This window comes from Dromaius novaehollandiae, chromosome 3, assembly GCF_036370855.1.
Source record: "Dromaius novaehollandiae isolate bDroNov1 chromosome 3, bDroNov1.hap1, whole genome shotgun sequence".
Classification (NCBI taxonomy): domain Eukaryota; kingdom Metazoa; phylum Chordata; class Aves; order Casuariiformes; family Dromaiidae; genus Dromaius; species Dromaius novaehollandiae.
This window is the reverse complement of record NC_088100.1, coordinates 28,107,205-28,120,008: the sequence shown is the minus strand read 5'-3', so window position 1 is coordinate 28,120,008 and position 12,804 is coordinate 28,107,205. Positions and strand designations below refer to the sequence as shown.

At 39.3% G+C, this 12,804-nt stretch overlaps 1 protein-coding gene across 15 annotated transcripts in view; it reads left to right on the top strand.

Moving 5' to 3' along the window:
* LOC112996840 (dystonin) overlaps positions 1-12,804 on the top strand; it is a 306,620-nt gene that overhangs the window by 105,355 nt on the left and 188,461 nt on the right. For 14 of the 15 annotated variants that reach the window (XM_064508599.1, XM_064508595.1, XM_064508610.1 and 11 more), the window contains 3 exons: positions 5,313-5,402; positions 8,309-8,386; positions 11,190-11,282. In XM_064508599.1, the coding sequence (XP_064364669.1) occupies positions 5,313-5,402; positions 8,309-8,386; positions 11,190-11,282 (261 nt within the window). Of the gene's footprint in view, positions 1-5,312; positions 5,403-5,951; positions 6,051-8,308; positions 8,387-11,189; positions 11,283-12,804 lie in introns of all 15 variants that reach the window. The other variant, XM_064508609.1, reaches the window with a different exon arrangement.

Sequence of the window (12,804 nt, the reverse complement as noted above, 5' to 3'; positions counted from 1 at the left end):
GCTTGCAATACAATCCGTCAAGTTTAAATGCCTTCTTAAGAAGCTGAAAAATTAGGGAAACTATCCCATTTTCCTTTGGAGTAGTGGTAAGGCTTTACATCTATATTGTGCATTTAATTAATTCTGGAGGAGAGGAGAATGATACCTGAAAAGACTTTTCCAGGCTATATGGTCTTAAAAAGCCTCTAGTGGACGTTTAGTGTTATAGATCTTGATGACGGCGGGGATGACACTAATTTTGTAAAGACTTGAGAGCTGAACTTCAGTTTTTCAAAATAAATGTGAATCAGGTTTGATTCTAATGCTGCCGCTGTATGAAAACGTCTGGTTTGGTCAGTTCTGCGAATGGTCAGTTCTGTTTAATTATAACATGGATAAGGAAAGCCCTGATATTTTAAGAAAAATACATGATTACTGTAGTCTGCCTTTTCTTACTCTATAAAAATCGGTAAGTTTGGGTGAGCCCCAAAATATATGGTGATTGCATGGCCTTCAGACTGCCAGGGTCACTGTAATTGCATCACTTCCTTGAGGGAGTTTGGCCTTTGGTGCATGGAAGTCGCTTTTAGTTATTCCTGCCTTATCTGATTACATACTTTCTCATGCTTCTTAATGCCTTGGCGCAAGAATCTGCTGCATTAATCTTTATTTCCTTTCCTTCCTACGCTATTTCAATCCAGAACTTAATTCCAAAACTTTCTTGAAACTTTGCATTTTAGGAACTAAGCTTTAACACACTGTACCATAACATTAATGTCTGTGAAGTTTCTCCATGTGTGTGAGGTGCACACATGTTGTATACACAGAAAGGGCCACAGCACTGTTTTCCTGCCAGATTTACTTCTGAACAAGCCAGTGTGGGAATTCCTTTGCTATTCTGATAGAGGGGAGCAGTGTTAGAGACAGCAACCTTCCCACCATGCTTGCAGAAGGAACGGTTTTTCCCGTATTACTCATACAAGCATAAGGAGGTTGTGGTTTTATTTTGTAGAATACAGATTTTGTTCCAATATCAGCCTGACACAACTAAAAATATCACAAAAAATGTAAGATGTGGATATGTTTCATTCAGCTTTTCTCTGCCCCGGTGCTGTGATCAGATTGCCTACCTGGATGTGGCTTTGTGAAGTACTTCAGTGAAAGAGGTTTTAAGCGACTTTACTGCTGATACCCTGGAGTAACCCAGGCAGGTTCTGTCACTATGCGTGGTGTGGTTCAGGTGCTTCGTGTGGAAGATGGTTTGTGCTTGCTCTGACCCATGGCAAAATGAGGGATCTCTATGTGCAGAATTGGTTCCCTACGTGTAGATACCTAGTGCTATTTGAGATGTCTTAGGGTTTTCAGGCGTCTGCATGGGACTGGGAGGCAGGACTTCAGAAGACCTTTGTCCTTCTGGAGAAGCAGCTGGAGGTTGGTTGGCATGTCCCCAGCACCTACTATGGTCCTCTAGGTCTGCGTCTGGGCAGCTGAATTGCATCTTCATCTTCAGTCAATGTCATCATGACATCAGAAACAAGGAGACTGGAGGCAATGGTATTGGACTTGCCTTGATGCTAGCCTATAGAAAAGCAATTCAAGCATAGTGGACTAGGGTCTTTAACTGTAGAAGCAGAATAGTACACTAGGTTGCAATTTTATTGCAAGGCCAACCAGTGTCAGCTGAACAGCATGATAAAGCTGTGCGAGTTACATGGACTATTTAAATAGGTAGCTTTTGGAGGTGGCAGCCATCTTTATGTTCTTCATTTGTACAGTGCCTAACATGCTGGGATCCTGGGTCAAGATTGCACTCTATGACTACTACAGCTTTAAAAGCTGTTTTTACTAGTAGCAGTGCAGGTTCCCCAAGGCACCAGAGTGCGAAGCTTAGTGGGCATGTATGATTTGAAAATATCTGATGCTCATGTCGGGGGGGTAGAGCTTGGCTTGCCGCAACCATCATTGTATATCTGCCAGAAGATGAAGATCAGAAGATGAATCACCTCTGAAATGGTGTTTTAAATCTCCTCTGTCTCCTTTTGACTGATGAAGCCATTTTGCTTCTCTTGTTTGTTATGTGCCCCTGAGCCACTAAACGCCTCCCACATCTTCCTTAGAGAATCTCTTGTCATGCCCAAATTATCAAATCTCCCACACTCCCATGAGTATGTTGCACAGAGTTGCCTGAGGCAGCACATAACCTGCTTTGCACATGGACCTTGCAGAACATAGGGCTGACAATCCTGCTATTTTATAGAAAAGCCACTAAAACTCATAACAAAATTCCGTGGGGCCCAGCAGATCCCGGAGATCCACAGGTTCTGATGAAATCTGAATGTGGCAGCAAAATGGCAAGAAAATAGTAATATTTGTTTCTTGTGCATTTAAAGACCTAAGAAGAGAGGGTTTTGCAAGCTTTTCCTGAAGTGGCAGTGCAGGATGTCTTGGCAAGTGCAAGGTGCTCCTTTTAAAAAGAAGTGGTTTACTGCTTTGAGAGAACCTGCTTGCTCAGCTACATCTTTTTAGGTGCACATTTGCTACTATGAGAGAGTGGAAGAAGTTCCTCAGTACTTTGTCCTGCACTAGCGTGCTGGAGCAGCGCGTGTCAGTCAATGGCAGAGCTAACAAAGAAATCTAAGACTTATTGGTGGTTTCCCACTTGGTGGTTTGACAGCTCTAAGCGACTTTCTCCATAAACGGTCTGAATTCATCTCTGAAACATCTGTGATACCTAAAAAGATAAGTTGGGGGAAGTGTTTTTCTTTGTAGTACTTGGGAAACCTCAGAGTATAAGAAATAAACAGAAGGTAAACAAACTGATGTTGTGAGACGCAGACTGGAAGAGTAAATCATCTTTCAGCCACAAAAATATCCTGCATCCAAAGAGAAAATAAAGATGGACAGATTGGAAACTATAGTATTTTCTCATTCCACAATTCAAATGCCTGCGCGCTGGGCAATTCACATGAGTTTTATGTTGAAAAGAGTGTCGGTATCGACTTGCGTGCTTCATAGGTAGTTTTTAAGCTGTGCTAGCGCTATGTCTTTTAGGTGTACAACCCTTTCCTCTGCTCTCACCGGACATCCTCCCTCCCCTCTGGCTGCATGCTCCCCTGTGGATCTGTTCTGGCTTGGACTTCTGCTTTCTTAATGGGAGCTGGAGAGTCGTGGGGCTGGCTTGGAGGGGCAGGGAGGAGGAGGAGCAGGAGGAATGCTGCTACCGTGTTTCATTGGAGAGAAACCTACCTGCTCCTGTCGAAAAGAACTCATTCCTTGGACATGATTCACTTTGGACATGATTCACTTTGGCATGGTTCTTTGAATAGAAAAATAAAGTCACATTTTTTTTGGGTAAAGAAAAGAGAAGAAAAGATCTTTGCACTTTTCATCTTTTAAGCATTCAGCATAATCAGATCTGATATCAGAGTTTTTCGTGATGTCTTTGAGGCTTCCCTTTTCTTTTTTTGACCACAGATATGCTAAGAGAACATCTGTTCTGTTTCTTTATTTAGCTCAACAATACTTTGATATTACTAGAGTATTTTTCTTTTGGAATTTTTTAAATTAATTACACATAAGACTTTATATAACATGGAATTTAAATTATTTTTTGTTTGTATGTGAGTGTGCAAAGCTATGTATATGTAAAGGAGTGAGGGTATGTGTGTGACTTGACTACTGTGTGTGCAGACTCTGTACATGTGTTTTGGAAAATATCAGTAATAACTCCTTATGGAATCGTCTTTAAGATGACTAGTTCTGACTAGGCTTCAGCATGAACATAAATCTGCTCTGATATTATTCCCAATTAAGCTGATGGTCTTTGTAAAAACAGGTTACAGAATAATTTTATGTTTAGAAGTTGGAGTAAGAAAATTTGCACTAAAAAACATACATAGGCTAATCGTCAGTTTTGAGATATTTATTTAGCAGGATGGATCTAGAAATTCCCCCAAAAGTCAGATAAACAGAGCTGTTGCATAAAGAAATAGGTCTGGATCATTTCCTGCTGCTGTCGTCATGCACACAGAAATGTTGTCTGGGGAAATACTCTCATAGATCTCATACTGGAAGTACAGGCTGTCTCCAGTGAAGATGATACCTTTAGAAGAAACTTACGATATCATGTTTTATCCTCTGGAAGCTTAGCAGGTTTCTGATCTGGTGCCTTAACGGGAACAATGGGGGGCCAACATTAAATAGTAGATTGAAAAGCCCTCAACCTCTTCCCTGGCTGATGATGTTAAAAATCTCTGTTTCTGAGAATTGAGGGCCTTTGCTTCATGATTAAAGGGCAGCTGGCTGAAATAAAATAAAAATTAAAATAAAATTTTCAAAGAAAGTTATGTCTTAGCTAGCAAAATTAACTAAGCAAGAAGAACTTGGTCTGTGGACAGACATCTTCCAGCTTTGCTGTGCGTGTCAGCAAGGTGCCGGTGTTCAGCTGCCTCTGTGCTGATCGCCTCTGCTCCCTCCCTTGAGGTTAGTCTCTTGGGATTGGCTTTTTTTTCAGCCCTACTGAGCCTATTTTAGTCAAGTGAGGTCAGGTAGTAAAGACCCACTGTCTGTCAGGGAGCAGCCACAGGAGCAGATCTGCCTGGCCAGAGGACGTTGCTGAGCTATAGAGGGTGTTAACATCTGCAGCTGGCACAGCTGGATGGAGAATGCGTGTCCTTGGCTTTCCACTGTCGAGCCGGTGCAACAGTTCTTTGGAGCAACGTGTAAGGTCCACATGCCCATGTGTGAAACGTTGGGAAAACTTACTACTTAAAGGGAAATATGAGATGACAAACTGTTGTGTTGTTAATTGGTGGATGACATGCTTTGGTTAGCAATGTGTTTAAGGCCAGAAAGTGTATTAACTTTTGGCCTGAATCCAGTGAACGTATATGCTGAGGATAACATATATGTCAACACAGGATTCTGTTCTATATATTTTCTCACAGTTCATTGGGTCTAGCTGGCTACTGTGGGTCTAGCTAGGGTCATCTGTAAATGACCGTTATTTAGGTCAAAATAGATAGTGTTTAGTTTGTCAGGAGCTGATTTTTGGTTGCTGTATCCATTCATTGCCTCTTAACTTCATACAATTTTTCTTTTTCTTTTCAACAGAGGAAATAAAATGTGATGGAACTGTGAGAGTGCTGACAGGGTTGTGAATTTTGCTTGTGATTATGATTAATTTAGGTTTGCAAATTTGTTATGAAAGTGGATAAATTTCAAGTGCCATATTGAGGTATATCTGAGGATGAATATTAACTGTGTTAATATGACTGTAAATGCTTTGGTATAAATCAGGATCTTAAATCTTATTTTCGCATTTACCTTTGCAGGTTCGAAAGCATGTAAATGACCTGTACGAAGACCTAAGGGATGGACATAACTTGATCTCCCTTTTAGAAGTCCTTTCTGGAGACACCTTGGTAAGCTTTCAAATCAGAATGCAGTGATCCAGTTTGTTATACATACATTTAGTCTGTGTTTTAACTCTCTGAATGTTGACTGCTGGGAATTTCTTTGGATATTTCTTCTTTTGGATATTTCTCACGATCTGTGGCTTGATACTGACGGCACAAGTTGTATTTCTGTTGGTAAAATACTCCAGCATGAATTCTGTGGGAGAATGCAGTTGTATTTTCTTCTTTTCTTGTAGTTAGTGAGACTTGCTGTCTTAACAGGGTAATGCACAAGCTTTTTCTGTTCTTCTCTTTTCTTTATGGTTTTTCTTTTAATAAGTATTTGATGCTTAATATTCCTTCACATTAAAGGGAATAACTTACAAACAGCAAGGGTAAAATGTCCCTGAAACTGTCTAACACACTCCTCAGGTGTCCTTTCCTTTCTTTGTGAGCATTACTTCCCTTGCTTGGTATTTGTTCTCTTCATTATGTTCTTCTTTTCATGCTCTTCTTTTCATTTGTGGTCTGTCTTGTGTCTTTGCTGTCCTGTCTCTTGTCTGTTATATTCATTAGCCAAGAGAGCGAGATTTTTTGAAGACCTTACGGTTGGTGAGTTCAACAGAAGCATGCGCATATGAACAGCATGAGGATGTGGAGGATGAGGATAAGGGGGTAGGTGCCGACCCCCATAACTGTACTAACGTAGTGTTTGAAGTGTGGTGGCTGCTAATGTAAAAGCAAATTCTTAGCTTGGTGTTCTGCAGTAGTTCAGTAGAAAGGTCAAAAGAACTCATGGTGATAAACCAGAATATGTGTTTATAATGGAGGTATGAAAGGACAAATTTTTATTCAGCTTGTTTGCAAACAGCTAAAATGCAAAAGTTTAAGATTTCTATTTGTTTACTTTATACTGTACAAAACTGTGGCACAAATGTGTATTGGGCAATATTATCAAAATATTGTAGAACAGTCTGTTTTTATAATAAATATGAAAATACAATAATTCCATTAAGCCAACATTTTTTACTTGCAATCAATATTGTACATATACAGGTAGTATAAACAGAGGCTGGACTCCTTGCTGAAGTCAATGGTAAAAAATTAATTTGTCTTAATTAGAAACACTGGTCTACCCTACCCATAATGTATTTGAGATAATATTAAAAAATATTTTGGAATGAGGTAATTTAGCTGTGCAGATCTATTTCTTAGACTTTATCAAATGTAATAGTTACTTTTTCAAAGCAGACAGTCGAAGTAGAAAGTGTGCAACAACTATGTGTAGTGCTTAGGCTAGTAAGCATATGAATTGTTTGCCAGGTTTATCTTTTTGGCAGCAAATGCTGAATTATCATTATATTTCACTGTATTTTTACCGTCCAGAAGGGAAATATCTACTTATAAAGTGTGAAATGTTGTTAGTCCAAGTAAGTTGTTTCATGCCTTTGTAGAACTTGCATTACTAGTGTTTGCTAAAGCAGCTTGGTATTACAGGGCCCAATTATGTTCTTGGCTCCAGGTGTGTTGGGCTGCCGTTGTGATGTGCTTTTTTCTGAGGCATGACATACCTCAAAATGCTGCATTTTAGCTGTACATTGGAAAAAATATTTCCCCTCTGAGATCCTGTACCTTTACCTTGTGACAATATTATACTCTCTTTGTTTTGGAAAATAAAAGTTCCAGGTTTGCAGTCTTTCCTTCAATCCACGGAAGTTATTCTGTAGCAGGGGCTGCAGAGATTGATTCTGAATTATCAGTGTAACAAAAAAAAAAAAAAAAAAAAAAAGAAGAGAGAGAGAGAGAACTAAATCTAAGGTTCTATATTGGAAATTAAAATTCCATTTTTGTGTTTTAATTTATGCTTCTTATTCAACTACATTTTCCCATGTTTCCTTTTCGGCAAACACATGATATTTCACAGGGAAATAAAAGTTAATTGAGGAAGACTTTGGCTTATATATGTGTTTCACAGCAATTGTCTGAGGAAATAATTCGTGGCTGATCCCTAGCAATTCTAGTATGCTTCTGTTTATTGCTGTGAAAGTTTGTGAAAAATCTGAAATAAGGAAGAAGACTACAAGGATTTGGATATTATTATGATGACATTAATTTAACCGCTTTCCCATTGTTGAGCCATGACAGCTAAGTAACATATTCCTCTTCTGCGTGATTCTTCTTGGTGATTTTACATTAACTGCATGCAGTTTTGCCATGTTTCCATTAACACACCACTCATTTTATATTTTTTCTTGCTAGTTTGATTTTGCTTTGAGAAAAATGATTTATCTTTTAAGGTTTTTTTCATGCTTGTACCTGAGTCAAGAGTTTAAGTTTATGCTCAAGGGCTCTATATGATGCATTATTTCTATTTGGAGTAAGGTATTATCTTTATAATATGCTTCTAAATAAATATTAAAATTGATTATGCAGTCATATCACAAATAAGCAATGGTAAATCATAAAGTTGTATTTGCGTATAGAGGCAAGCTCTTTCATCACAGAGCTTACCAGAACAACATAAATGTCCATGTCATTATTTATATTTTGCTTTGCCAAATATACTATAAAACTTGTAATAATGTGTTATTGGTCCCTGGATTCTGCAGTTTGCCTGCTGTAGATAGATTCTTGTGGAGCCCTTTTAGCCCTCTTGGCTTAAGTGGTTCCCTCCAGGGATACAGCTACCTGCCTGCGTGGATCAAAGCTGCAGTTTGGGACCATTGATCTCTCTTTCCTTCCACTGTGCTTAAAAATTTCAACTAAAGTTTAAAACAACAACAACAAAGTTAAATGCTAAAGCACAGTTTTTTTTGCCAAAGCGTTGGCTTCATTAAAACAGTAATGCTTTAAATATTTACATGGTATCTTTTAGATCAGACTATTTGTTTGTCTGACAGGAAGATCTCACAGCTACTGTTTTCCAATTTTAGCCCCGAGAAAAAGGCCGGATGCGTTTTCACAGACTCCAGAACGTCCAAATTGCACTTGACTATTTGAAAAAACGCCAGGTACGTACGGTGCAAATTTTAACAAAAAATGCTAATGAAAATTGCATTGTCAGCACCTAATAAACATAAAAATTTGTGCTGCTTGGTCTATTATACACATTGTGAATCAGCTGCTAATACAGGGCTGGGTTGAACAGGTGCTTGAGACGATGATGTGGGATGTGAAGGAACTTGGTCTGGCTTCTTCATCTGGAGGGTGGGCAATGCAGTTGCAGCAACTTCTGTTAGTGCCCTTGCATCCAGGTGTTTCGAGTCCCAAATGACTATGCTGATAGCCAAGAGTAGACATGTCTACCTTTGATATCTTTTCTGAGCAGTAACATAAACACCCTCCGTGTAGTATAAGATGCTGAAGAGCAGAAAATTATGGGGGAGAGCCTCATGAATCATTTAAAGTAGATTAAGGTTCTCTTAATACTGGCCAAACACTAACTTCAGAGCTAGTATATACTTTTCTGACAAAATAATTTTTAGTGGAAATGCAGATTCAAAGAAATGAGAACTTTGTGTGGGGGTTGCTTGTTCTGATGATTTTTTTGGAGGGGAAGCCTTCTCAGGCCTTGATCCTTGCTGATGAAACCAAAACTGGTGCCCTAGAAAGGCAGCACAGTCACCAGGGCTGTGGAAGATCCAGGTTTAATTTCACCTGAGTTACCTTTAAACCAAGCACTTGAAAACCACACTGCTGGGTGGTCTTCCACTGCTGTGGAGTGAATTCCTTTCTGCCCCTTTTTTCTTTTTTCTTTTTTTTCTTCTGTTTTTTTTTAAGCTTATTGGATTGTTGTTTTCTCCCTTTGCAAAACGGCAATATTTAAAAATATAAAAAAAAAATAGTGGAAGAAGAAACTGCTTCCCTATCCATCCCATCCATTTGAAATGGCACCGGAAATCTGCTTTCTGGTTGGTTGATTTTGTTGTTGTTGTTTGCTGCCTGGAAGGATTAAAAACAGATAAGATAGCAAAACACACAGGTGTTTAGTTTGGTTTTGAAAACAAATGTCTTTTCTTGTTGTGAGTGGATTACAGACTATATTTTGGGTCATTGAATGATGTCTGTGCACCGAGAACTTGACTTGCTTCCCTGAGTTCACAGGACATTTTTCCTGTGAGCTTAAAGGGAGCTGTTGAACAAAAGCGGTACCCAGTAAACGACTGCTCCGTAAGCCAACAGTCGTCGTGGTGCTTGTGTGCAGCGAGGTCCTGGGACTCTCCCTGCACCATGCCTTGTTTCTGCGACAGCCCTTGCTTATTAAATCACAGGACATGTAGAATCAGGTCATCGTCATGTCTGTGAATGTGTGTGGGTCGGTGGGACCGGCAGGTCCCATCGTACGGCGCTCCGTCGCCATCTGAGGATTTTTGGCCGCTTGGATCATGGAGGCCTCTTGTGAGCCCACATCTGTGTACTCTTTGGCCTTGTAGTCACCTGAAAACGGCCGTACTCTGTTTTACAAAATACCCTCCGGCCTCGGTGTTCTTGGCAGGCTGCTCGCGGGATTTGCATGGGGGTGAGGTTGCAGCCTGGCATGAGGGTTGTGGGTTGTCGCAGGGGTGGAAAGCGAAGGCACCTTTGTGGGCATTGCCGTCCTTCCCGGGAGGGCAGGACAGGGTACAGGAGGTGCAGTGCTCCTCTTACTCGTTTATGAGGGATATTTAGGAGGTAACTTGCTCAGGCTGTCTGTATGCCCTCCAAATACAGAGGCTTTATTGTGATTTAAGGCAGAGTGATCCAATATATTGATAGTTTTGAAGCCTAACTTGGAGGGAAAAAAAACCCAACAAAAAACAGAGGAAAAACCAAAGAGGAAGCATATTTTTCTGTCATGTAGAGTTTTGTCAAAAGCAAACGGCTTTTATGATGCAGTGGGAGGAAACAGGGATCTGTCTTTCATTTTCTTTTGTGAACCATGGGATATCCTCTGTCTTCCAGGGAGGGTTTTTCTAACAATAGTTAAAATTTTGTCTGCAGACCAAGAAGAGAACGTGCCTTTGCTTGTGCAGTGTTGATAACAGGGTATATCTTAAAAAGCATGTACATATGACTTCAGTAGTGTAAACATCAAATGCCTTTCATCTGAGTCATCTTTAATTGCTAGGCTACATAGACAAATAATGGATGTAAAGAAATTAAACGGAAGAATACAATCTGATGAAGATAATAGAACTGTTAAACTTGCTCTGAATTTGAGTTTTTTGGAGCGGCAAAAATGTCAGCCTTTGTTTTAGTCCTATTAACCCTTTTGTGTTTACAGTGTCGTAGATGAGTACAATAGCAGCAGTGCTAGTAATTGTCATTATTATGCCATTGGTTATTTAAATGTGATAATGAATTGTTGGTTTTGTCAGGCCAGATTGTTGGTTTTTAATGGGCTGATTCTCCCGTTGCTGAATTCTCTTTGGTAAAGGAGAGTATAGGGAAAGCCAAAGTTGTTGATAAGCTTCCTGAATTTTGGCATCGCCATGAGACTTATGCACAGCAGTTACAGATCATCATATCTGTGTTATCCTTCCTCCACCTATCAAACCTTCCCTTTTTGCCATGAAGTGAGACGAAGGGTATTTGGCAAAGGGAACATGTCTGCCAACGCAGTGACAGCTCGGTGTGGGTGGGAGAGGGGGATTCCTGGCAGGCCACTTATGGCCCAAATTCAATTCCTTTCTGCTTTTGAGAATAAAAGAAAAATAAGAGGGTAGGTTTAGGAAGTGAGTAATGCTTCCTTTAGAGACATGCTTGTGTAGTACAGTAAATAATTTTGGCATATTTATTTCAATTTTTTTATGTACTTTCTTTCCACAATGGCAGGTGAAACTGGTTAACATTAGGAATGATGACATAACAGACGGGAATCCCAAATTGACTTTGGGGTTGATATGGACCATAATTTTGCACTTTCAGGTAAGTCTAGTTTCTCTTGATAATATGTTTTCAATCAGATTCTTGTATTTAATTACCATGAATGTGTCAACTGAAACCAGACTCTGTATAACCCATGCAAAAATACGGAATATGTCTCTTCTGTAATGCATATTTGAAGGTTTTGATGGCTTTTATATGGTGATGTAAACTGGATCAGATGATGTTGTTTGAGATCTGATTTCCTATTTGCAGAGTGAGTGCAAAACAGCTTGTTTTTTGAACATTATTAAAGACAATGGTGGTTGCATTTCTTTCAGGGTTTGGATAAAAAGATCTTGTTTTATTGTAAAGACTACCTTTGTTGATTATTAAAATTTAAAAAAGGTTTTAAATCTTTTTGATTCTGGATCTGAATTTCTGTGCTCAATAGAGTGTTTTAGCAAGCAGTGCTTTCAGCATTTTTGAGCAATCTGCAACACTTGGACATTTGTTTTTAGTACAATAAAAGTGATAGTAATATGGGGTCACACTAGATGGCACTGTAATTGTTGTACAGTGGGTGGATTGTATACAGTATAATGCATCCTTACAGTATGTGGTATTAAATTGCTCCTCAAATTGAGGGCTTCACAATGGCCGTGGCTATCAGTGATGTAATTCAGATGACAGATAATTCCCATTTAGTGTGACTGCAGCATTGTTAGCCATAGACTCCTTGCTGTGCAGGCATTATAAATGATCAGCAAATTACATTATCTTACAGAAAAACATGGTTCACTTAGGACTATACTGCACTGGATTTGTAATTTAGAAAACAATTTATTTCTTAAAGAAAAAGATGCTAGGGTCTAGTTTGCCTTTTTGCAAATCCTAAGGAGGAACAGAAAATAACATGAGTGGGGCAGACATGGTCCTGGCACATCTGCCAAGGCCACTGCACATGGCAGAGGAGAAGACACTGGCTGGTCACCATTAGGGGGCCTGAAGCTCCTTCCTGTTGGGTCAGTCTTTGCTTATATGGAGAAAGAAGGCCAGGCTTAAATATACTTGTGCATGACTCAGAGAATAGTCAGTGATTGAATATCCTGGCATTTTAAGAAAGAAAGATTATTAAAAATTTATTAACAGAAGTTGTTCATGGAAAGCCTTAGCTTGATGTATGTTTTATGTCTTGGAGTCTGATCCTACAAGGTGCGCAGGAATAGGCTTTTTCAGGGATAAAGCTGCTGGTATCTCTTGTTACAGCAGTCATGGGGCACTTAGTACAGTTTTGGATGCTTATAAAAAGTGATGGAAATTGGCATTACTAGCTTTACCTGTTTAAAAAAAATGCGAGAAAGAAAAAAGAAGTTTATATAAAGTAAGTAATTTATATGAGCTAGTGTGACAAGGATTTTCCTCTCTGAGGTAGCCAACTCTGTGCGAAATAGGTTTTAAGAATGGATAGTAGCTCGTGGACTACCTATTTATTAAATCACATTAGTAAATATGAAATAACGGAAAATTAGAAATCTGGTTTTTTTAAATTTTCTGTCTTTTTTATTTTTAATGGCTGCAGTGC